This window comes from Eptatretus burgeri, chromosome 2 (genome assembly GCF_056783735.1).
Source record: "Eptatretus burgeri isolate ZD-2024b chromosome 2, Ebu_testis_v1, whole genome shotgun sequence".
In the NCBI taxonomy this organism is placed as follows: domain Eukaryota; kingdom Metazoa; phylum Chordata; class Myxini; order Myxiniformes; family Myxinidae; genus Eptatretus; species Eptatretus burgeri.
Genome location: NC_140962.1, coordinates 148,264,455 through 148,291,324, shown reverse-complemented (window position 1 = coordinate 148,291,324; position 26,870 = coordinate 148,264,455). Strand labels below are relative to the sequence as shown.

At 37.7% G+C, this 26,870-nt stretch overlaps 1 protein-coding gene across 8 annotated transcripts in view; it reads right to left on the bottom strand.

Moving 5' to 3' along the window:
* The window catches only part of LOC147033497 (tripartite motif-containing protein 14-like), a 234,279-nt gene that overhangs the window by 51,556 nt on the left and 155,853 nt on the right, over positions 1–26,870 (bottom strand). For 4 of the 8 annotated variants that reach the window (XM_085855823.1, XM_085855824.1, XM_085855826.1 and 1 more), the window contains exons 1-4: positions 10,793–11,012; positions 7,542–7,654; positions 1,415–1,502; positions 1,203–1,334 (exon numbers count right to left, since the gene is read on the bottom strand). In XM_085855823.1, coding sequence (XP_085711949.1) covers positions 1,203–1,334; positions 1,415–1,502; positions 7,542–7,583 — 262 coding nt within the window. In that variant the 5' untranslated portion in view covers positions 7,584–7,654; positions 10,793–11,012. Of the gene's footprint in view, positions 1–1,202; positions 1,335–1,414; positions 1,503–7,541; positions 7,655–10,694; positions 11,013–26,870 lie in introns of those variants that run through there. The other 4 variants (XM_085855822.1, XM_085855821.1, XM_085855827.1 and 1 more) reach the window with 4 other exon arrangements.

Here is a 26,870-nt window from a genome sequence, read left to right as displayed (position 1 = left end):
TGAAAAATCTCATGCAACAGATAATAAGAAAAAATTTGTTCCCCAGTGTTATTTATTTCATTAGTCTTTGTGTAGATAGTCCTTGGTCCCTTGTCGAGGTGTTGTTCGGTGGGCATGCGTTGGTGAGGTTGCATTTCCCCAGTGTAATGTCTTCACTCCCCCACCCACTGTTAGTTTCAATGTCTCCTTCTTCACACCATCGTTCTGTTGAATCCCTCTGTTACTTTCAATCATTCCTCCTTTTCCCCATCAGTCCATTCCCTCCCCTCTGCCTTTGTCAATCCACCAATAACCTCTCCTTCACCAAATATCCTTTTGACAATCCCTCCTTCACCGCATCAGTTTTGCATTCAATCACGTGACTGTTTGGTCATCTCTTGGTCCGGCGGAGTCCCTTTCCATTTTTACTCCATTCTTAAATGAATGTTCATGGCATGAGATGCTTGGTTCGTAGCCTACGGGACGATGCTTCTCACATGTAAAACAGTACATACAGTGCATGGGATATTATGTGCACGTGGGGATGGGCTGAGGGCTCTCGTTGTGGCCTTGGAAGCGGGAAGGGAGGGGCAGGAGCTGCATTGAACATTTCCTCAGAATGACGTCATTCTTTTCCCACAAGCCACTTCATCGACCCACCCCAATCGGCTGCAGACCAATGAGGGACAGGTTCGCACGAGCCGGGACGAAAAGCGCTCGTGAGAGGAAAGGAAAAAGGACGCAGAAGGCTGAGAGATGGGGAAGGCATGTGAGAGAAGGGGAGAAAAGGGATGTGAAGAGGAAGAGGTCAGAAGCGGATGGAGGAGGTTTGTGAGAGAAAAGAAAAAAGTGTGTTAGGGTGAAGAAAGAAAGGGTTCAGGAGCAGTTGATGTTAAGCTTGGGTGGTGAAGCTTCTGACACTGTGGTGAAGCTTGTGTGGTGAAGATTCTGAAATGTAGCTATAGAATTAATCCACAAAAAGCTGTACAGTGAACTCTGACCTTATCACTGCATCAAATTGAGCAGCTCTTCATGTTGTCATGCTGCTATGGTGTTTATGCAGAGCAGACATGGGCGAAAGTACACTGTCATAAACTACTCTGTCTTTAGTCTCTTTACATTAAAAACAAACAAAAAAAACACTGTGGTTGTGCTCTGGAGCAGCTCTAATGCTACAAAGGATATCTCCCTCGATGTGAAGGGGAATTAAGAGAATAATTTACCTTGGTCACACTTGAGGCATGGTTTGCAGATTGTCATGTTGTTTGGCTTGTCCATGTATGATATCCCCTCATCACAAGGAAAGCACAAAGGACGATTTCCAGGACTGGGACAGGGTTTGAACATGAACGTTCCTGACAAGTACAAAATTAATTTTAATTATTGCAAAAGGTGATTATCAGGTAATCACAGTGGAATTCACATTAAGACTCACCAATCTCACAAAATTCACAGCAAATTCCATCAGGATGAAGGAACTGATTTGGTGGACATGGAGAACGTTCACTTCCAAAACATGAACTCTGTAAATGCAAAACAAACATCATAAGGTTGATTTGTTTTGACTGTTTGTCAAATAAATTAAGATATATCTCTACTATCTTCTTCTTCTTGCATATGGCAGCTTGGCTGTCAGGTCGCTATCATTTTTTGGGGCATGGCTGTGCTGCTGATGCAGTGTCCCTTTTATCAGGACACTGACCGCAGGAGGATGACAGGCTGAGTCAACCCCACCTGGTGTTAATTCAGCGGTTATGCGGCTCAAATTCAGGACCCTAACATCCCAAGCCAGCCACTCTAACCACTAAGCCAACACCAGACTCAATCTATACTATGAGCCGTTTGTCTGGGTGTCTGTGTCACCATTTTTCTCAGAGATGGCTGAACGGATCTTCGTCAAACTTTCAGAGGTTCATCAGTGAGTGCCACGTATTGTTTTAGGTTGGGGGGGGGAGGTTAAAAAAAAAGATTTTGAAAAGGACAAGTTCAATATATATATATATATATATATATATATATATATATATATATATATATATATATATATATATATAAAATATATTAATAGCTCAAAGTGCCGAAACCTTTTTGATAAATGACAGTTGTATTTAAGTATATCCACATAAAAGTAAAAACAAAACAATTACCAGATATTTAAATACAAATAAACCTTTTCTGGAATCAGTTGAAGTTGTTAGTATATCTTCTTCTTCTTCCTGAGCAGCACCATATTTATAGATTGGGGTAAAACGTAACCCATAAACATCAACGGCACATTCACGAGCATCCATTCGACGAATAAAATCAAATTCCACTTCTAAGCGAACACTTTTACAATTCCTCATTGCCAATAATCCACAGGGCGTTTACAAAGTCCTGTTACCCCCCCCCCCCCACCTGTAAAACGTTATAAATAAATACAATGAACACACAAGAGGTATAAATGTAAACTATGAATAAACGAAACTCTTATTGTTATAAAAACCAAAGTATTAACATTAACATGAAGTGTGTGTGTGTGTGATTGGGTACATACCAGGGTAGATTATATTGGGGGGGGGGCGATAACGGGAGTTCAGTGGGGGGGGGGGGGTTGGGGGGCGATAGCGGAGGTTCAGTGGGGTGTTTTGGGGGTGATAACGGGACTTTGTAGCCACCCTTTACAGTACATTTTTCAATGTTCGAAGTGATTTTGCGATCTCACGGTCACTTGACAGTTGCGATTCCATGTGGTTTCTGCAAATCTCACGAGACTGCGAATTGGACAGGTGACCATGATGGTCCATTTTCCAATCGCTTTATAATAACTAAGCCTTTGTAGCTATGTGAAACGGTGAAAAGTAATATTGAATGACCCCGACCCCATTCCTTAGTGGGTGTAGGGAAGTGTTTTCGGCCTCCACAAAAAATAGACCAGACAATGCCAGGTACCCCTGCCCATCTTAAATGAAAGAAGAACAGGCAAGAAATTCTTCTTGTTTCTTCAGTCTCTTGAAATATTCTTGGTGAAAGATGCCACTTCCAGTGTCTCTAAATGAATGTACCTCCAAAATTTGAGGCCTGTGTTCCAACCTGACAAATCTCTCAATCCAGATTGCTGTTGATAAATCGGACACTTGTTGAATATAATCTTTCCTCCCACCGAACATCACTAACTGTTTCATGTCTCTCCATGTTCATTGCCTCCTCCGGTTCGACATGTCTGAAACCTGTCCCAGGGGAAGAGTTGCAGTTTACATCTGGAACTCCATTTCTCACTGTCTGTGTACTGCTCTTTGACCTCCAAACCCCAGGAGTATCTTGGACAATGACTTCCCCTCCACTCCCACCTCTTGTTTGTCTGTGTATTGTACTGTCGAACTAAGAGTCACAACTTAATTTACATCTCTCTCTCTTCACCAACATGAACCACCTTTTATTTTAACCACCCATCCTAACTTTCTCATCCTCATGTGTGGGGACTTCAACCGTCACCATACCAACTGGTTTCATTTTATACCTCTTTCACCAGCTATGGCACTGCATCAACTAATTTCTTTCAATAAATTGGCATTATTCAATCTGTGAGCTTTCGCACCTGGATATCTGCCAAAGACAAATCCTTCCTTCTGGACTTCGTAATGAAAAAAGTTCTGGCTAATACCTCCTCTTCTTCCTCTGCTCTAATTGGTTCAGGTCATCATGTGCCTGTCAGAGTCAACAGCATTCCGGCTGTACACTTCAGCTGACTGACAGGGACTGCAAGCTACAATCTCACTTCAAGACTGGTCTCCTTTTTCTGCTATCTTTGATATTAACAAGGCCTGGGCATGGTTCCTCTCAAAGCTGCTTTCTCTTCTGCAATGATTAATCCCATCTGATCTTCAGATATGAAACTCATCCTTCCACCAATGATCCACCAAATCATTTGGGGAGGAGGTTGCCTTGAAACAACTTGTCTTCTCTTCTTGGAAGGAAAATTCGACCAAAAACAACCTCAGATCATTCCACAAAGCTCATAACAAGCGTGTATCCACTTTTAGGCAAGGTGGGAAAAACATCAGGCCAACCTCAATAGTGAACTTTCAAACATGTTTCCTTCCTCAACAACCTGGTGTTGAACATCCAACTATTGTGGATGCCTCTTCGCGGTGGTTGCACCCCCAATGCAAGAAGGGGGCCAAATCTTCCCCACACTTCCCTGCTGCCCGGATTCGTTGAAATAGCATGGTCACAGTCAGAGCGCCGATCAGTCCCCATGGACCGGCCCACTCAGTATCATCTTTCACAAGAGCACCTCAAACACAAACACTCAAACACCACACATCGCACTCACACATGCATCACATATCCACAACAAACGTTTCTTTTTTTTCTTTTCTTCTTTGGGGAGTGACCTCCCAAATGGCAGTCCTTCACTTTCTCCTCATTCTATCTGGAGACATAGAAACCAGCCTGGAGCCCTGACCACCTCAAACCCAGAAATGCACACATAACCTCAATATCCAACAGTACAACACAGACGGCCACGTCAGCAAGTCCATGCAACCTAAACACCTCATTCTCACAAACAACGTTCGTTTGGCCATCTTACAAGAAACCAAATTACACGAGAAAAACAAAACACCGACCATCCCCAACTATGCACCGATACGCTCAGACAGACGATATGCCAGAGCTGGAAGCCTCATCACATACTTCTACATTCACAATTCAATTTAATACACAGATATCACACAAGACAAAAAACACGTCTACCACCAGACCACACACTTGAATGTCAAGCTTTCAAAATGAAAACTGTGAACATAGCCAACACAAACGTCATAAACATTTACATACCACCAGACACATCCCCCACTGGACCAACCAACTACACACCATAACAGCAAAACCTTTGCTCCCTCTCAAACACCATCATCGGAGGGGACTTCCATGCCAAAGACCCAGCATTGTACACCCAACACCAACCAAACACCAGAAACCAAACCATTGCTACACAACTAAATCAGTTATTTATGTCAAATAATCCAGACCAACACACACCACATCAAGCTGGTTACAACAACTCATCACTCGGCATAACATTCTGTTTTCCATCACTTTACACTACAACCACGTCGTGAAGAACAGCGCAACAACTCCCTGCAGATTGCCTACCTGTCATCATTACCATAAACACAGCTGTGGACCTCAACACAAACAAAACCAAAATATTCACCAATTTTAAAAAAGCGATGTGGGATGACTTTGTGCACGAAACTGAACAAGAATTCCAAAAACTCAACAATATCACAACCAACATTGACATCCACATCAAACAGTTCAATATCATTATCATGACCGCAGCTACTAAATACATTCCAAAGGGCAATATCAAAAAATACAACCCAACTACACGCCAGAAATCGCACACCTCAAACAACGAGACAACCTAAACACACAACACACCAACACCGAAAGCACCAAACATAGTAGATAGGATTCAATCACTAAACACGGAAATATAAAACAAAATAATCGTGAAAAAAAAACAAAAAAGAAAAAAAAAATCGCACTCCTTTTTACACATACAAGACCACTCAACCAATACCAAACACTTATACAAAACCACAAACAGCATCACCAACTCCAACAGTGGAATAACACCCTCACATGCAGCCAAAACTACTACAGGTAAAATACCACCAGAGAAACAAGAAGCTCACATCCTCATAGATCACAGCACAAACACAAGTCATATAGGACACAGAAAAGAGGAAATAAGTATTACAAGACACAAACTAAGCTGCCAACTCGAAAAAAACCAACATGCCATTCATTCCCGCACAATCAACAAAAATCATCAAAAACTCGCAGGCTACCAGCCCAGCAACATCTCCAATTTACATGTAAAACACCTTGGATCATACCTTCCATATTTCACAAAGATACATAACAGTTTGGTCTGCAATCTGCAGATGGAGGTTGAGTTAATTTTGGTGTGCAGTGATGTTAGTTTGAAACAATAGTTGCACGATCCTTTTGTCCTCAACCAGTTTGGGGTAGTTTTGACCTTTTCCTGACAAAAAGATCTTGATTGCATCAGGACACACCACAAGGGGAGCCAAAACCTTCCCATGGCTTAGCCTTCTTTGAATCCTTCTTCTTCATCCAGAATGTCCTTTGCACTGGACAACTCCTCAAGCAGAGCTTGAAACTGACTGTGTAACAAGGCATATCGAGCAACAAGAAAATTCACTCTCTTCACCATTGTTGTCATCACATTATTAAGTTCCCAATTAGAAATATTGGCTCCAAGATTTTCATGATGCATAATACAATGAAACTTTACCGTTGGGTGGTCAATTTGATCCTAAGTGATCTTTTTAAATTCCTCTTTTCCGACCATAGCAAGGGCATAGACATGTTGATTGTGTCTTCCAACACCTCCTTTCTGGTCTTGCACCCCCTTAAAATTAACAATCTACTCGATGGACCATTGCAATTAATGCCTGCAAACATACTCCCTTTAATCTATCTATTCAGTTACCCCTTCTCCCATTCCCATTTACCTATTCGCACATTTCTCTCAAAGCATTCATCCACTCCCATATCTTCTCCTTATCCCACTGCCTTCTGTAGACCTTCACATTCTTCAACTCAACCAAACTACTCACCTCCATCATTCCCTTCATCCACTCCCACTTACAGTATATATCTTCTCTCACCACTTTTCTTCCCCTGACCAGAAGTTGCAGTTTTAAGCTAATTCAGTTCAGTGTTGCAACAGTACGTAGAAGTCAAACAATCAAACACCTCAGATGATCATGATAATTTTCAATGGCTATGGTTTCATGTAGAGAATCGACATTTTATTACATGAGCAGAGTACCTGCCCAGCGTGCGATATTGTTCCAAGCATGCAACAGGTTCGTATCTGAGACTGACTTGAAAACAAACATGGCAGACGCATTGATTTTCCTTCTGACCATTGTGGGTTGAGTCAAGCTAGCTCTCCAGTCAATGGGTTTGAAGGCTTCGTATCCATGCAACTTCATTGTGTTTTTACCTCTTCCACCAAACGTGGAAGTAGGCTATGTTTTCACTCATTTCTGTCTGTTTGTCTACTTGTTCGTCCGTTTGATTGTGTGCAGGTTATCTCAAAAAGTTGTGGACGGATTCAGATAAAATGTGGTGGACAGGGTGTGTGTGTGAAAAGGACGAACTGATTAGAATTTAGTGAAGATTCAGATCCGGATCCGATGACAAATTTTTAAGTGATTCTTCACTCTTGAGAAGTAGGGCCAAAAAGATATATATTATTGGGCCTGACATGTTCTATTGGATCAGACATTGCATGGTGGAGGTATGCACTCTAGCGTACCCTTTTATGTTCAAAACGTAATTGGGCTTGATATGTTGCACTGGATCAGGTATTGAGCAGTGGAGATATGCGCTTTACAAAGTGCCCTTCAAGTTAATATATATATATATATATATATATATATATATATATATATATATATATATATATATATATAATTCCAAGATGTATGGCTTTTTGAATGTATAAGGGACAGAATAACTCAAAGGAAACACACCGTGAGAACAATAATTAGTAGCAGACATGGTACGTCCATCATCGCGTTCCAGGAAGTATCAGGTTCTTCCGCCAATGGCTCCACTGATGAGCAGAGAAAACGTGGAACATCACCTGTTGTGAAACACAGTATTTAATCTTTCCATTCTCACACTTCTCAAAGGAGTGTACAGTTATGAACCAAGGGAGGTGAGATGTGAGGTGTGAGACTTGATTTATTGTTTGGCCATGAAGGAAGATGAGAGAAAGAATTTACTTTGTAGAATTTGCTTCAAGTGTACTGAAAAGTTTTCTCCACAAGAACGAAAGTCGTGTAAGAGCAAGGTTGACCAGGAAGTGAGGTAGTGAGGCAACAATTTAGCAAAACCAGCAAGGGAACATATGAAGAGGAAAGGAAAAAAATCAGAGAAGGGGAAGAAACACTGAAATGGACAAGAAAGCATTTAAAAAATCACCATTTAAGTTGTGAAAAATTATTTACAGGAAAACGACTCGCTTTTCGTTCACCTGGAACTTAGTTAAAGGTGAGGTATTTGCATGGGACAGTGTCCATCAGTCAGTATGTAAACCCATGGATCTTCTTTTCCGAAACTACACACGAATTGGATGAACCTTGACCACAACCTTCCTTCATCCATGATGTACCAAAGTTTGTCCATGCCATTAAAAAAACAAAAGCAAAAAAACCAGGGTCTCTGAGGGTTTGAGCCCCCAAAAGTGGGTCCAGGTTGGAGCCCCCAAAATAGGTATTTGCTTTCTTCTCCAAAACTACTCTCATAATTTCGATGAAACCTCACCACAACCTTCATCATCCATGATGCTAAAACTAATCGTCCTATTTTCAACAAACGTTGCAGAACTTCTGAGGACCAAGGCCGCCTGATGCCTTGCAAATTAAGGAAAAATTGCTAATTAAGTAAGTCAATGTAATGGCCAAATGTCATTAAAATTTCGTGATCACTACTTTTGACTTCTCACAAATTATTCAACCAATTTCGATGCAACTTGGTATGAGTCATTTCTGCACGGTCCTTTCACAAGTTGTTCAAACCATGAGCAATTTTACATACTTTGTTGGTCATCTATGCCTCCAATGGTTCCCTCATTCTACTGGGTGAGCACAGGGACATTGCCGCTATTTACACCTAGAATGGAACCACAAAACCTATACCTCTGATATCACAGTACAATCAAGGAATGGAACCACAAAACCTATACCTGTGATTTCATGGTACAATCATGGAGCCACAAAACATATACCTGTGATATCACAATACAATCAAGGAACCACAAACCTCTACCTACACATGGAAGCAACAGAAGCAACTTCAGCACAATCAACTATGAAATAGGAAATAGCAAAATCAACCTCAGGCAACATTATAACTTAATTTGTACAACTCCTGGAAGAGCAGAATGGATCAGGATGGAACAGAACAAAAGGAACAGCAGAAAGAGAGAGGAACACACATCGGGATGAGGGAATAAATAGAGGTAGACTTCGACAAGCAAGGGATTTGGACAAAAACGAGGTCAACGGATGAATAAAATGAATACAGCAGCAAATTCTCATGTAAGTAAAACTTGATACTTGTAAAAACGTGGGCTTAGAAGATCTCGTAAAAACGTGGGCGAGTTACAAAAGATCCTCGTTGTGGACAGGGGAAAATCTGAGATAATTTCGAAAGTGACAGACTCAAAGGCTCAGCTTTATCGTGGGACATTCCAATGGTCATGAAGACCTGACTTTCCAAGATATTATGTTGTGCTCGGTGTGAGGCAGGGGCACCAGCCGAGAGGGGAGAGTACGACTACATCAGGCTGTGGATGAAAGTCTTGTAGGTTGGTAAAAGTTCGGTCCTGCAATGAAAAGACTGTGTATGATGGAGGATGCTTTGTATGATGGGAGATGGCGACTGTCTGTGGAGACCAACTTTGAAGTATGGTTGCTTAAGAAATATCATCGCTGATAATGAGGCCCAAAAGCTTATGTGACTGAACCTCTTCAAAATGATTCTTTAAAATGTAGATGGGAGGGTTCACCAGATGGTCATTTGCAAGTGTTGTGGTGAGGTTGTGAGTTTTGCCAGTATTGGAAGACATATTTCAAGTGTTGGACCAGTTCGTGATTCTATCATGAAGGTCAAAAGAGAGGGTAGAGGCTGCTTTCTGCCGAAAGGAGGAGGGATCTTATGGCAGAGGGTGGAGTTGTTGGCAAAAAGACAAAAGGTATTTTCCAGAGAGTCAGAGAGATTACTGATGAAGATCAGGAAGAGGACTGGGCCAAGAAGATTGCCTTGACACACTCCAGCCTTTACGGGGAGAGGAGATGAAAGGATTGTGAACATTAAGGCAAGGGAATCGAATTCTCGACTGTTCCCTGTGATGTGCAAAGAAGTGGCATCGGAGCAGCAGCACTTGTTCCTTCACTGAATTCTGCTGGCTTTCTCGTGGAAAATGTCCTTTCATGTGTTCCGTTGCTCAAAATGGAAACTCTAATTTTTCTGAGACAAAAATTACTCCTTGGCTGACGGCTTCAATAATGAGGCCGAGCAGGCAAAGCAAAGCTTCAGTGACATTTTCCACCACTTGAATGAGTTGAACACTGAAATGCAGGGGCGAAATTGGACCATTGTTGATATTGGACCATTGTTGATATCGGCAAGAAGATTTACTCATTCAAAAGGCAACTGGAATATCACTCAGTGGAGTACATACCTCCGGCAGGCTGAACAGTAAGTTTTGTATCCCATTGTTAGGCCAGAACTGCATCCAACCTTAACCAAAATCGACTCGGCTTGTTCTCATGTTATACTGTGTATCGTTTTTGGCCCTCTCGCTCAATAGTGAAGAATCACTTTCAAAGATTTCAATACTTTCTCGCATCCGCATCTGGATTCGAATCTTCACCAAAATGTAATCAATTCGTCCTTGTCACACACCCAACCTGTCTCCCCAGTTTCGTCCAATTCCTTCCACAACCTTTTGAGATATTGTGCTCCCGAACAAACAAATAGACTGACGGGGTAAAAATATAATCTCTGCTCACCTTCGGTGGTGGAGGTAATAACCAAACAAACTTGTGTTTTCTAAAACAGTTCAGTTAATGTTTTCCAAAACATTTATATGATATATTTACAAACACCACACCAACCTGTGATACAGCAGGACCATCAGGGAACCACAAAACACCTGCACAAGTTTGACCGAGACTGGTCATGGATCAAAAGAGAAACTTCAACTTTGACTCACTTGGAGTTAAGAAGATGAAACCTTCACAGGTACCACCTCAGGTGTTTAGGATCCTTTCCTCGATTTTGATTCAGAAAAATTACTTCAAGTTATCAATCAAAAACAGAACAAAACTCGGGAAAACATGAATACACAAGACAAAGATTACCGCAACTGTCTGTTCGGGTTCAGAAACCGAGATTAGTTCCTCCTATGACAAACACACAGTGGTTTATGGTGAGAGATGAGAACGAGAGAAAATGTAGTTTTTCTTGTTTCTTAACCTGAGAGAGAATTAATTTATCGAACGTCATTCTGCATTAGTTTTCTGTATTAACCACTTTGGTTTCAGAGAGGCAGAAGAAAATCCGATATAAATATACATTGATGTTTATAAAATGTGTTTCAACCATAAGGAGAAATAAAACAAAATTTTACATTTATTGGGAAACACCTTGTCCAGGTGTAAATAGTGAATGAACTGATTTGTACGTTGGTTTGTTGGGAAGGTTTGATAATGTCCCCAAACCATCCAGTCATTAATTGGATAGGGATGTGATTGATCTCCCCTTGGCTCAATCTGAACATTGGAAAATACAAATAAATATATAAACAGGGTTTAAACCCCTTGGTGTGTTAGTGTTTGAGGAATGCGGAAACTAATGAAATGGGAAAACATGCACACAGCACCCAACACCCAGTTTGACAGAAGAGGCGTTTTCTTTTGTAAGATGTTTGTGTGTCACCTGAGGCATCAACATGATCGAATGAGTGAGTGCACTGCTATATACATATTACATACGCAAAATGTATTTTGGAACACACCCAACCCCTCCCACTCCACGATATGATATTGTCTGTGCGGGACATGAAGGTCGTGTGTCCTACTCCATCACTGTGTCACAGGAACATGTAACACAAATACTATTTACAACACGAATGGGACTTATACACAAATGGACTAAATAAACACCAAATGTGTGTAAATTGATTTATCAGAACACTGATATAAACATGGAGGGAGTGAATCGCCCATCTTCCACACAAGATCGAGGATAATTCATCGTTGTTGGTGATGAGGTTCAGGTTTATCGAGGGTTCGATTCTGATTCCAACACTGTTCATCATCATCATCATAATCATCATCATCATCATCATCATCATCATCATCATCATCATCATCGTCGTCGTCGTCGTCGTCATCATCAGTAGATAAGAGTAGAGGAAAATTTGAGTTAATCTCCTGATCTTCTCTTCTGCAGGTTTGAAGACATGTTTACACTCGTTAAACTTAACTTGGAGGTTCATGTTGAGAGTAAGTTCATGCTGAGGGGTCGTGTTAGTCCAATCTCTTTCCTTCCCAATGTTTCTCCAATTCCCTCTTGTCGGAGTGCCATGACAATCTCTACACCCTCCTTATGAATGATGCTCCTGCTCCTCTCTGACTAAAGCAGTGACTCATTGTGTTCAAAACTTTGAATCAAAACTAAACTCCCTCAACATGCCAGATCCCCAGACCAGGAACCACGTGACAGTTTGAAGTTCTACCAGTAACCTGAACAACAAGGTACATCCCTCATACAATATCCCTTTAATTGGTCACATTACCATCGAGCAAGGTTGCTGGGATAGTCAAAGAAAGAAGGAGCAATCCTCACATGGTAAGATGCAGAATAATGAAGAAGATCCTTTGGTTCACAACACGTTAGGTTTTGTTCAATGCCATAAACAAGAGAATGATTCGGTTATCAAATATTGAATAAATGATTGGAGATATAAATATCGATGATATAAAAACGAGAAATCACCACAAACTGATAAAATAGTCAAAAAGTGAGTCTCAGGTTTATTGCAGTTGTTGAAATGTCAAAGCCTAAACTTCCCCTTCAGACTCTTTTCTGAGTTGATGATTCTTCTTAAATTTTGAAAAAATTCAAAATATCTTTGTGCCGTGACACAGCAGTGTGTTACGGGTGGGTAGGTGAGACCTTGCTCTGTTCTTTGTGTTGTTCTTGACTTTTCTGTGCAATCATGCAGGAGGTATTTGTAATTCTCAGACAAGTGTCAAGTTTGTTTGGTTTAGATTAGTGTAATGAACAACCGTAATGCTTGATGTGGGTAAACAAGAGCAGGGAGACTGAAACAAAGGTTAACATCAAGTGGAAGACAGAGATAAGATTGCACAAGAAGATTCAGGAAAAGGTGAAAATGTAAAATATTGTGGCATCGCTGGCTCAACTAACATCAAGCTCTTTCCAGTGGGAGGTTAAAATCACACGATGAACTGAACGGTTTAACTCCTTTAGAGATGTTCTGAATTAATGGTGGACAATGCACATGCGGATCCTGAGGAGAGATGCAAGAACCTTAAAGCTTTTCAGTGCAACGGGTTTATTCCCGAACCACAAACAATAACTTTGGGATGATTGACCGCGGAGAGAAACGACATGGAGTCGAAAATAAGAGGTGGGGAAGAAAGCGGGACACAGAATCGATAATAAATAATTATGTACAACATGAATAAAAATGAATCCAAAGAAATGTAAAGCGCCACACACCAGACTCAGTCACTGACAGGGAAAGGGACAAAAACTGGGGGACTCATCTCTAGTTGGTGCATAGAGAAGCATGGACAATGGGCAGCCACGAGCACGCAATGAGGAAGGACGAGGCACAGTACTTTGAGGAGACGAAGCACACGGGCAGGTCGACGAACAGACAAGGGGTGAGTTAACAGGCAGTGGCAGGCAAGGTGATCTCTTCAAAACTCTCCTCACATTCTTTCTAATCAGACCAACCACATTATCCTCAGATATCGATTGTTCTCTCCTCAAGCTTCGATGGGCCTCACCAGCCCTACCTCTCCCTACCAGCCCGATTCAGCTCCTTCCTCTTATCCCCGAGCAATGCTCCACCACTTAGGAGGCATCTAAACTCTGCCCAGTGATGCTCGTGCAAAGTCTCCCGGTACTCCCAGTTGAGGTTGACATAGACTCATGGAGGTTATAGTGTTATATGCACAACTCCCTTCACCATAATCCCTAACTATCTTTTACCACACGCCACCCCCTGTATGGTGCACATTCATTCAAGACAATTCTTAAACTAACATTTCCCCACTTATTACATAAAGATAGACCAACTTGTCTCATACGGACCATGCTACTCTATACATTCCTATCTGCTCAATGGTAGTCTTTACCCCCCCAGCCCCCACCTCATTCCCCCGTCTGCCCCCAGCCCCTCCCCGTCTCCCCCAGAAACGTAACAATATTAATTTTCCCTCACATTATCTCTCTTGATATCAAATCACTTACTCCAATGATCCTTCAAGCCTTCTCTGAACAAAATATAAAAATTAATTCTCACTTCTCTTGCCAAACCATATTTGGACTTCATTTAAGGTAATGTGTACTCTTATGTTATGTCTCACTAATCATTGGGACGAAAATGATGAACAATTACAAATGCTGGAGATAAGAGAGTTCGAGAAAGGATAATCCTTGAGATCTCGTGCAATTATCGATTTCAATGTACTGTGTGAGAGGTAATAAAGAGGGGAGTTGGGTTTTCATTCATCCAGAGAAGTGGAGAAACCTTTTGACGTTGTAATTATTACGAATCCTGGACAAGTCACCATGACAACGCAGATTACTCAAATGAAAGCAACAGGAACTTTTAAATTGTTCAGCATGCCGGTAACAACTCAACTCTTTCTGAAAAATCTCGGAAAAACTTGAACATCCAGCAACAACCAACACTGTCAGCCAAGTCCTTTGGCATAACGTCAAACCGATTGTTGACATAAAAACGTCCATCCAATTGGTGCCATACAAACATCCATCCGATCGGTGTCGTACAAACGTCCATCCGATTGGTGCCGTACAAAAGTCCATCCAATTGGTACCATACACATATCCATCCGATTGGTGCCGTACAAATGTCCATCCGATTGGTGCAGTGCACATGTCCATCCAATTGGTGCTGTACAAAAGTCCATCCAATTGGTACCATAGAAATGTCCATCCGATTGGTGCCGTACAACCATCCATCTGAGTGGTACCGTCCAAACGTCCATCCGAGTGGTACCGTACAAACGTCCATCCGATTGCTACCATGCAAACGTCCATAGGAGTGGTACCGCACAAGTGTCCAACCGAGTGGTACCGTACAAATGTCCATCCAATTGGTACCGTATAAATGTCCATGCAATTGGTGCCGTACAAATATCCATCAGAGTGGTACCGTACAAACGTCCATCCGAGTGGTAATGTACAAATGTCCATCCAATTGGTAACGTACAAATGTCCATCCGATTGGTGCCTACAAACGTCCATCCGATTGGTGCCGTACAAATGGTGCTTTGTCCTCCATGCAAAACACCAGGGTGACTGTTTGCAGCTGGGTTTAAATCTGAACCCCGGATATTCATCTCGAAAGCTTCTTACAATATCAAACCCATTTATCCTGCCAAACCTTGTTCTTTCTTTCTCATAATTAACCCTCACAGCTAAAAATCTGCGTTTATTCCAGACCAGACTACAAACCTTTGGTCTGGTGGATCGCAGGTGGGGCATTGTATCACGATGTGTGCCGCCCAAGAGACGGACCTCGATTTGGATGCTCCATCTGGTAACATTAGCTGGTGAGCGTTAAATATCTCATGGTGTATCACATGAAGGGTACATGAGGAATCACCAGCACTGTGAAGAAATTTCAAATTCTGCCCCAAATTGGCTTCGATTGAACGTGAAACTTGCCATCCAGTTTGTGAAAGACGGGTCAAAGATTTACCATCTAGTTTGATCTGTCGGCTGTTCATCATTTGCAGCTCAAGTGCTCAATGTGATGTGACCAAGTTTGAATGTAAAATATATATGTTGTTTTACATATGTCCTGTCTCATGTATATTCATGTTTTGCTTTACGTGTATTATGTTTACCTCAATCATATTGATGTTTTGCCTCATGCACAATTCAGGAAGGACATCGATGCCATCGAGAGGGTTCAGCGCAGGGCTACTAGATTGATTCCGGAACTCGCTCAACTTAGCTATGAGGAGCGGCTGAAGGAGACAGGGCTTTATTCATGAAAAAGGAGGCGGTTACGAGTCGATATGACAGAGATGTTTAAGATAATGAAAGGTATTGATAAAATATGTGCAGATTAAATATTCAACAGAGAAGACAGTGATTGGACCAGTGCCCATAGCTTGAGAGTAAAGAAGAGGAGAGTTAAGATGGTAGCAAGGCAGGGAACTTTCACTCAGAGAGTCGTTAATGCAAGGAATGGCCTCTCTGGAAAGGTAGTGGCAGCAGAAAAAGTAGATAAGTTTAAATTAGAGTTAGATAGGTAACTGGAAGTTATGGAGATCGAGGGGTATGGGGATGTTGATGTGACTTTTATGTAGTTTGAGCATTGATGGCTGATTGTGTGCATGTGTACGGAGTGCTGTTCGTGGGGGTCTTGTCAAGGGGGGTTGTGAGGTTGATGTTGTGTGTTTTTAGTAAAGCCCATGCCCCCTCCCCTAAGGGGAAGAAGAAAAAAATACAAAAATTCCAAAAAAGAAATAATAATAATGATAAACCAACAAAACAAACAACCAAAATAAATAAATAAATAAATTAACAACCAAACAAACCAAAAAATTCATAAATATTTTTTTTTTATTGCAATTTCTTCCTTGGATCTTGTGTCGATAAATTAGTATGGTGTTTGTGCAGGCATGATGGGCTGAATGGCCTCCACCTATGTTAGATTTCCTTGTAATTTCCTTGTAATGGAAGATCCACAACAATTCTACCCTATTCACAGGACCAAACATCCTCTTGCGCAATGCAGAGCATTCAAAGCAAAAACATTGCAATGCAGACTCATCCTTCTTAACCAATGGAAAATATGCACCAGATGTGCTCTGTCCACTCACCATTCAGCCAAGAAATGTCAAGTAAAATTACTTTGTTCTCACTGTGATAGCATCTGTCATTGCTCAGCACTTCATGATGCCAGTTGTGCTATCCACGATGGACTGGCGGGGAGGCAATTTATCAGGGAGTCTTCAAACTCTGAGAGTCAGATTGTCTTTGAAAGCATGGTGAGGAGTGACCATCGTTGATTAACAGGTGCTTGGACATTTGCAGTGGAAGTGGAACCAGAAGAAGGTCTTGTTCCAAAATCTGTCTTGTGAAGGTATTCATTACTAGTAATCCTGAGAACTTTCTGAAAACTTACGATGTGTTGGATGACCAGACAAATCGGTCTCTGGGCCACAGAAAAACTCTTTGACTACTTCAACTTGCCAAATAATCCAGTATCCCAATGAACTCAAAACATGCTCTGGAACTACGGCAGCCATTGATAGGTATGCCACGAATCTCGTCATCTAATCTTTTGATTGAATCATCCACCTGCTGCTCCCAGAACTAACTGAGTGTAATGCTATTCCATATCATTTCTCTGAGATTCCATCAACAGATGTCGCAAAGCTCCATTCAAATGTAGATCCAATCACTGAAATGTTTCGTGAACCTCATCCAGAAGCATTCATCTTGCTGTAAATTGGACGAGATGCTCCTCAGCTGCTTAAGGTCAGTGTGGAAGAAAAATAATCATATTCACATATTCTCAATTGTAATTGTTCCTGGTACTTCATAACTTTAATTTTGGACTGAAGTTGAATTGCCTGTCAGTAATGTTTCCCTTTTCCCAAGTCTTTTGACCACAGCAGGGTGAGTATACTGATGCTGGCTCACTTTTCCCCATGTAAGTGAATGAGGGATTTTCAGAGATTCATATTTTTTTCCCTAAAAATAAATCCCCTTTTTAGCCCAAGGTATATTTATTTGTCTCCCCTTTTAGCCTAGGGGCACTTTATTCAAATAACCAATGCAATAAGATAAAGATTTGTTCAAGTAGCAAAGTAGTAATGTGATTTGTTAAAGGTGATTCTAAAAATATCTGAAAAATGTAAGCCGAGGGACACTCTTTTTCAAATTACCAATGCATATTGTTTAGCTTACTCTTTGAACCTATAAAGATTTGTTCATTCTCAAATTCCTTCAATAGTTTAATTTTCTTTGCACAATAATCCCCATCTAAAATATTTAAAAATAAAACATTTGAATCTTTATATTTTTCAAGATACCCCTTTTGTGTCATTATGAAATGATATACTTCTCTTAATGATCTCATCTGACCACCCCCTGAGTTGCATATCATTTTGAGATTGTGGTAAATTATTTTTCCATTGTTCAATTGATAACCATCAAAGTTTTCAGTCCATTCAAGGATATTTATTATTTTCTTTACAACCTCTAACTTATTGGTTTTTAAATTGATTCGCTTATTTGTTTTATTTACCTTTGTTTTAGTTATTTTTTCAATAAGACTTATTTGATATTTTTCACATTCATTATGTTTTCCATTTATATACCAAGACTGAGATTTTCTCCACTCTTTAGTTTAATTAATACTTGGTTCGACCATTGAAATATTGTGAAAAACGCGGCGGTAGCCCTTAAAAACCCCAACCCATCTTCCCATCGTTAAAACTTGTGTCCATATGGAACACAATCTATTCTATTCACTCTATAAATACAATATCCATATGGAACACAATCTATTCCATTATCTAAAATAAATCTCTCATCATCAAAGCCTCCTAATGCCTTTTTATTTACTTCTTCACTATATATCTTATCTTTATAACTTCTTATTGTATTCATTTTCCTATATTCTTATTTTTTATTCATCAAACAATTATAATATTTTCTAAAAGTTATTGCTTTCTTTATTACATATTTCTTTATTCCCTTTAACCTTTCATCTATCTGATCACCATACTTATAAGCATATGCCTTTGCTCTCAATACAATAAACTCACTCAATACTTTTCCACCCAACTCATCCTTAAACTTACCAATAACCTTTTCATTATTTTTCTTAAAATAACTCGCTCTTCTTACTAAAATTACTTGTGTCATATACTCCAATAATTTTCTTCGTATCTTGAGAAACATCATCAGTTTTTATATCTGGAATAAAACTATCAGTGTCCATTGACAACAATGAAACATTTTCACCATACTCTTTCTTTATACAAATACAATAAATTGTATGAGTCATTATACAAATAATCATACCTCAATATCTTTGATAAATCAAGAAAGGCTGTTCCAAAATAAATTGATTCTCTGAAAAAGCCTCTTCTCTCTCAAAACTTGGTTTATTTATCAATCTCGAAGCTTCTTTCCAAGATGTTGCGAATCTAATGTTTTGTCTGTTTCTAACATTTTCCATAGTGTTTCCAAATGCAGAATTATTCATTAATTTATGAAAGTCCCCTTCAAATTGTACTTTTGTATTTGCTTTCATATCTGTATTGAATTTAATATACTTTTCCCTCCAAGGACTTTGTTTAAATTTAAAACTCTATGAATTTTATCTTCTCTCAACCCAGCAGATAAATATTGTCTCAAGTTCCTTTGATGCAAAACATATCCCTCTTTATCATAGAATGTTGTTAATAACTTTTCTGTTGATTTACCTTTAATATTAAAACTTTTATGATAATCACTTATCCATTCTTTCTTTGTGGTTTCTTTCTCACATGCAAAAAGAAGGTCTTTATGCTTATTATGAAGATCACTCGGGTAACTCAAATCAACTTCAAAATAATAACCTTCTTCTTCCTCATTCAATTCCTCTTGAGAAGAAATAACAATATTCATCAAAGCCTTTTCATAATCCTTTTCTTCCACCCACTCTAATTTACCATAAGGCAGAGATTGAGACATTGCCCATCCATACAAATTATTAGCATCAAAATACAAAAAATAATTTCTATCTTTTCACTCTCATAATTTGGAAGATATTTATTATTTGCTTTTGCATGTCTTTTTGAACATACTTGTGATATTCCACCTCTTAGACTTCCCAATCATCAAAAGCATATCTACATCACTGATTAAATCTATATCTTGTTTTGTTATTTTCAACATTGCACTCCAAGCTAAACCAGGAGCTGTGAAATAGTGGGAAGGATCTAATCCATAACAATTTTTATTCTGACAGAGTGATCTGAAAGCTTCAAACACATCAGCTAACAATAAAACATCTGTTTTTATATACAAATCATTATATTCTCCAAGGTTCTTTATTTAAATATTTTCCAAATTTCTTGTGCGTGTTTATATTCCTTATCACTTATCTCTTCTTCATAAAGGTTGTTATAGAAACTTTCTTTTGAAGGAAGTTGTGTTTCTTTAAATCTAATAAATGAATCCATATGATCATAAGAATAAATTCCCTTACTTGTAAGAATTAATTTACATTTAATCACAGTAAGATGGATATCACCAATCGCAGAGAGAGCAGGGGGGGCAAGGCTGGAGAGGAGTCTGTAGAAGAGAGAAAGACCACCGACCAACCTGCGGTGATTGAGTGAGAGGCCCAAAGACTCAGCTTCATTGAGGGAGATGCCGATGATCTTAAATGCCCTGGTTTCGACACCGTGAAGCCGAGAAAGGTGGGAGGCAGGAGCACCAGCCCAGAGGGGAGAGCAGTACTCCATCAGGCTACGGACAAAAGCTTTGTAAGTGGTCAGGAGCTCGTGAGGGCCGAGGAAAGACTTTGCACGACGGAGGATTCCAGTCGGCGACTGGCTTTTGAGGCGAGGTTGGAAATGTGACTTTCCCAGGAAAGGTCATGGCAGATAGTGAGACCCAGAAGCTTGAAAGAAAAGACTTCTTCCAGAGGATTGTTTAGAAAGTGGATGGGGGGGTTTCTAAACGGTCCTTTCGAAGAGACATTGTGAGAGTGTGAGATTTGTCCGGATTGAAAGACATGTTCCACGTGTTGGAACAGTTTGTGATTTTATCCAGATCTGCAGTGAGTGAAGAAGCTGCTGCTTGCCGGTCTGAGGGATGACAGATGGTACGGCAGAGGGTGGAGTCGTCGGCAAAGAGAAATAGAGGATTTTCCAGAGAGTCGGAGAGATCATTGATGAAAACCAGAAAAAGAACAGGGCCCAGAATGCTAGCTTGAGGAACCCCAGCCTGCACAGGAAGAGGGGATGAAAGAACTCCATTTAGGGCCACACGTTGACTGCGACAGGAGAGGAAGTCTGCGAGCCATGAGTGGAGATGGCGTTGAATACCATGGGAAGAGAGTTTGGTGAGTAGTGCAGGGTGCCAGACTGTGTCAAAAGCACGTGATATGTCCAGGGATATGGCTCGGATCACTTTATAAAGTTTATAAACTGAAAGTTTATCAACTTTATAAAGTGAAAAAAGTTGGAGGATAAAATGGTTTTAAGCACAGATTCACCTATAAATTAAACGAAATTTTCATCAAGAAAATTTTAGTTTAAGCAAAGTTTTATTATATAAATATGGTGAATACAACATACAGCGATGTTTGTAATCACGAATATAAATACAATATTTCAAGACACCTTCCAACCAACAAACACACATTTAATCTATTTCATCAAATATCTCCTCTTGAGTTGGAAAGAAAACATTGTGATATCTGCTCAAAGGATGTTTTGAAGAGGAGTTATAATAGACATCTTCAATCACAAAACACAATAAGAATGAGTTTAAAGTAAAGGGAGACTATTATATTGAAAACACTGATGGGGCATTTAAAGGGCATATAAAAATAAGGATTTTTCAATTTGGAGAACCCAGTCCATCATCAATAGCTGAATCAATAGAAATAGTGAAACCTGATGTTGAAAAAGTTATTAAAACGACATTAAAAGAAATGAAAACTTTAAAGTTTTATATGGGAGTGAAAATGAATATGAAAAGACAAGATGAAGAAAAAACTCCTGATATGAGAACAGATCTTCATTTTATAACATCATTTCAAGATTTTCTGAATAGTGGGTTTATGAAGAACTATCAAGACTATAGGAGGATGTTGATAATACAGTGGTCGGAAGTGGAATGAATACTTAAAAAATCAACTTGTTCGATATACACATTCTAAAATGAGACCCTCTTCAAGCTTCTTCTTATATTAAATTACCAAAAGAAATAAAACTAAAGAAGGCAGTTGTAAGTGTTAAGAAAAATGATAATAAATGTTTTCTCTGGTCTGTTCTTGCTCACTTCCATCCACCAAATTGTAATTCAGAAAGAGTAAAACAATATATGATATATGAGAATACCTTGGACATTAAAGATTTTAAATTCCCAATGCCACTAACAGATATTCCTAAATTTGAAAAAAAGAATAATCTTTCTGTTAATGTATATGGATTAACTAGAGAGAATAAAGTTCAGGTATTAAAAATTTCAAACAACTATAAAAATGAAGAAACACACATTGATCTTTTATATTTTAGTCTTGGAAAGAATTCACATTCTACATACATCAATAATTTATCAAGATTAAACTCTTCTTTGGTATTCAGAACAGCAAACAAAATATATCCTTGTAAGCGATGGCTCAATTCATTTCATACAAAAAGTACGATGAGAACAACATTCAAAATACTGTAGTAATCATAAATCAATCTGTAATTACAATGCCTAAACCTGCTGAAAAGATTTCTTTTGAAGATTATAATAAATCTATCATGCACCCATTTGTGATATACGCTGATTTTGAATGTATCCTTAAAAAGATAAATACTGCTTCTCCGAATCCAAAAGAATCATATACAAATAAATATCAAAAACATAGTCCTTGTGGTTTCTGTTATTATATCAAATCATCTGTTGGAGAAAGGTATAATAAACTTGAACATTATAGTGGAAAAAAAGCTTCACAAGAGTTTGTAAAACGATTAGAAAAGGATTGTATAAGACTAACTAAATTAATGAAAGAAACAAATGAACCAATGAAATTAACTGAAGAAGAAAAATTAGAATTTAGAAAGAACAATATCTGTCATATTTGTGAGGAGGAAATTGAGGGAGAGGTCAAAGTAAGGGATCATTGTCAGCTTACTGGTAAATATAGATGTCCTGCTCATTCCTGTTGTGATCATAATAATAAATTTCCTTCTTTTATTCCAGTCTTTCTTCACAACAGCGCCAACTATGATATATATATATATATATATATATATATATATATATATATATATGTATATATATATATATATATATATATATATATATATATATATATATATATATATGTATATATATATATATATATATATATATATATATATATATATATATTTATAAATAAACCTTCAAAAACACCAGGGAATATTTCTGCCATAATAAACACAAGTCAAAAGTTTATTTCATTTTCAAGAATGATATTCACAAAACCTTTAACTCGTATTAGGTTTCTAGATTCTTACAAGTTTATGGGAAAACCACTAGCCAACCTAGCATCAAATCTAAGCTCCACAGGCTCTTTTCCAAATCTTAATTAATTCTTTCCAAAAGAGGAAATTCAAACCACAGAGGAAATTCATATTAAAGAGAGAATTCAAAGTAAAGAGGAAATTCTAATTTATAAGGAAATTAATGAAGAAATTCTAACTGAAGATGAAATTCTAATCATAAAGAAAATTCGAACAATGAATGAAATTCTAACCAAAGAGGAAATTCAGATTAAAGATGAAATTCTGATTAAAGAAGGATTTCTCACGAGAGAGGAAATTCAAACAAGTAATGAAATTCAAAGTAAAGAGAAAATTCTAACAAGTCAGGGTATTTATCCTCATGATTATATGGATTCATTTATAAGATTTAATGAAACACAACATCCTTCAAAAGAAAGTTTCTATAATAACCTTTATGAAGAAGAGTTAAGTGATGAGGAAAATAAACACGCACAAGAAATTTGGAAAATATTTAAGATAAAGAACCTTGGAGAATATCATGATTTGTATATAAAAACAGATGTTTTATTGTTAGCTGATGTGTTTGAAGCTTTTAGATCACCCTGTCAAAATAAAAATTGTTATGGATTAGATCCTGCCCACTATTTCACAGCTCCTGGTTTAGCTTGGAGTGCAATGTTGAAAAGGACAAAAAAGATATAGATTTAATCAGTGATGTAAATATGCTTTTGATGATTGAGAAGTCGAAGAGAGGTGCAATATCACAAGTATGTTCAAAAAGATATGCTAAAGCAAATAATATATATCTTCCAAATTATGATAGTAAAAATGATCGTAATTATTTGATGTATTTTGATGCTAATAATTTGTATGGATGGGCAATGTCTCAATCTCTGCCTTATGGTAAATTAGAGTGGGTGGAAGAAAAGGATTATGAAAAGGCTTTGATGAATATTCTTATTTCCTCTCAAGAGGAATTGAATGAGGAAGAAGAAGGTTATTATTTTGAAGTTGATTTTAGGTACCCAAGTGATCTTCGTAATAAGCGTAAAGACCTTACTTTTGCATGTGAGAAAGAAACCCCAAAGAAAGAATGGTTAAGTGATTATCATAAAAGTTTTAATATAAAAGGTAAATCAACAGAAAAGTTATTAACAACATTCTATGATAAATGGGGATATGTTTTGCATCAGAGAAGCTTGAAACAGTTTTTGAGAGAAGGATTGAGAGTAGCTAAAATTTATAGTGTTTTAAAATTTAAACAAAGTCCTTGGATGGAAAAGTATATTAAATTTAAAATCTTTCATGTCCAAGGTATTCTCATATTACATATATTGTTTTACTCTTTCTGAATTACATTTTGGTGAATGTAAGTGAGCAAGAACAGACCAGAGAAAACATTTATTATCATTGTTCTTAATATTCTTAATATTCTTAAACTGCCTTCTTTAGTTTTATTTATTTTGGTAATTCAATATAAGAAGAAGCTTTAAGAGGGTTTAATTTTAGAATGTTTATCTCTAAAAAGATGATTTTTTAAATATTAAATCCACTTCCTACCACTGTATTATCAACATCCTCCTATTGTCTTGATAGTTCTTCATAAACCCCACTATTCAAAAAAATCTTGAAATGATGTTATAAAATGAAGATCTGTTCTCATATAAGGAGCTTGTTCTTCATCTTGTCTTTTCATATTCATTTAAACTCCCATATGAAACTTTGAAGTTTTCATTTCTTTTAATGTCTTTTTAAAAACTTTTTCAACATCAGGTTTCACTATTTCAATTGATTCAGCTATTGATGATGGACCGGGTTCTCCAAATTGAAAAATCCTTATTTTTATATGCCCTTTAAATGCCCCGTCAGTGTTTTCAATATAATAGTCTCCCTTTACTTTAAACTCATTTTTCTTGTGTTTTTGTGATTGAAGGTGATTCTTATAACTACTCTTCAAAACATCCTTTGAGCAGATATCACAATGTTTTCTTTCCAACTCAAGAGGAGATATATGATGAAATAGATTTCATTTGAGAGAAATTATGAGAGTGAAAAGATAGAAATTATTTGATGTATTTTGATGCTAATAATTTGTATGGATGGGCAATGTCTCAATCTCTGCTTTATGGAAAATTAGAGTGGGTGGAAGAAAAGGATTATGAAAAGGCTTTGATGAATTTTGTTATTTCTTCTCAAGAGGAATTGAATGAGGAAGAAGAAGGTTATTATTTTGAAGTTGATTTGAGGTACCCGAGTGATCTTCATAATAAGCATAAAGACCTTCTTTTTGCATGTGAGAAAGAAACCCCAAAGAAAGAATGGATAAGTAATTATCATAAAAGTTTTAATATTAAAGGTAAATCAACAGAAAAGTTATTAACAACATTCTATGATAAAGAGGGATATGTTTTGCATCAAAGAACTTGAGACCATATTTATCTGCTGGGTTGAGAGAAGCTAAAATTCATGGAGTTTTAAATTTAAACAAAGTCCTTGGATGGAAAAGTATATTAAATTCAATACAGATATGAAAGCAAATACAAAAGTAAAATTTGAAGATGACTTTTATAAATTAATGAATAATGCTGCATTTGGAAAGACTATGGAAAATGTTAGAAACAGACAAAACATAAGATTCGCAACATCTTGGAAAGAAGCTTCTAGATTGATAAATAAACCAAGTTTTGAGAGAGAAGAGGCTTTTTCAGAGAACCAATTTATTTTGGAACAGCCTTTCTTGATTTATCAAAGATATTGAGGTATGATTATTTGTATAATGACTTATACAATTTATTGTATTTGTATAAAGAAAGAGTATGATGAAAATGTTTCATTGTTGTCAAGGGACACTGATAGTTTTATTCCAGATATAAAAACTGATGATGTTTATAAAGATATGAAGAAAAATATTGGAGTATATGACAGAAGTAATTTTTGCAAGAAGAGCGAGTTATTTCAAAAAAATAATGAAAAGGTTATTGGTAAGTTTAAGGATGAGTTGGGTGGAAAAGTATTGATTGAGTTTATTGGATTGAGAGCAAAGGCATATGCTTATAAGTATGGTGATCAGATTGATGAAAGGTTAAAGGGAATAAAGAAATATGTAATAAAGAAAGCAATAACTTTTAGAAAATATTATAATTGTTTGATGAATAAGAAAGAAGAATATAGGAAAATGAATACAATAAGAAGTTATAAAGATAAGATATATAGTGAAGAAGTAAATAAAAAGGCATTAGGAGGCTTTGATGATGAGAGATTAAATTTCAGATAATGGATTAGATTGTGTTCCATATGGATATTGTATGATAGAGTGAATAGAATAGATTGTGTTCCATATGGACACAAGTTTTAACGATGGGAAGATGGGTTGGGGTTTTTAAGGGCTACCGCCGCGTTTTTGACAATATATAAATGGTCGAACCAAGTATTAATTAAACTAAAGAGTGGAGAAAATCTCAGTCTTGGTATATAAATGGAAAACATAATGAATGTGAAAAATATCAAATAAGTCTTATTGAAAAAATAACTAAAACAAAGGTAAATAAAACAAATAAGCGAATCAATTTAAAAACCAATAAGTTAGAGGTTGTAAAGAAAATAATAAATATCCTTGAATGGACTGAAAACTTTGATGGATATCAATTGAACAATGGGAAAATAATTTACCACAATCTCAAAATGATATGCAACTCAGGGGGTGGTCAGATGAGGTCATTAAGAGAAGTATATCATTTCATAATGACACAAAAGGGGTATCTTGAAAATTATAAAGATTCAAAT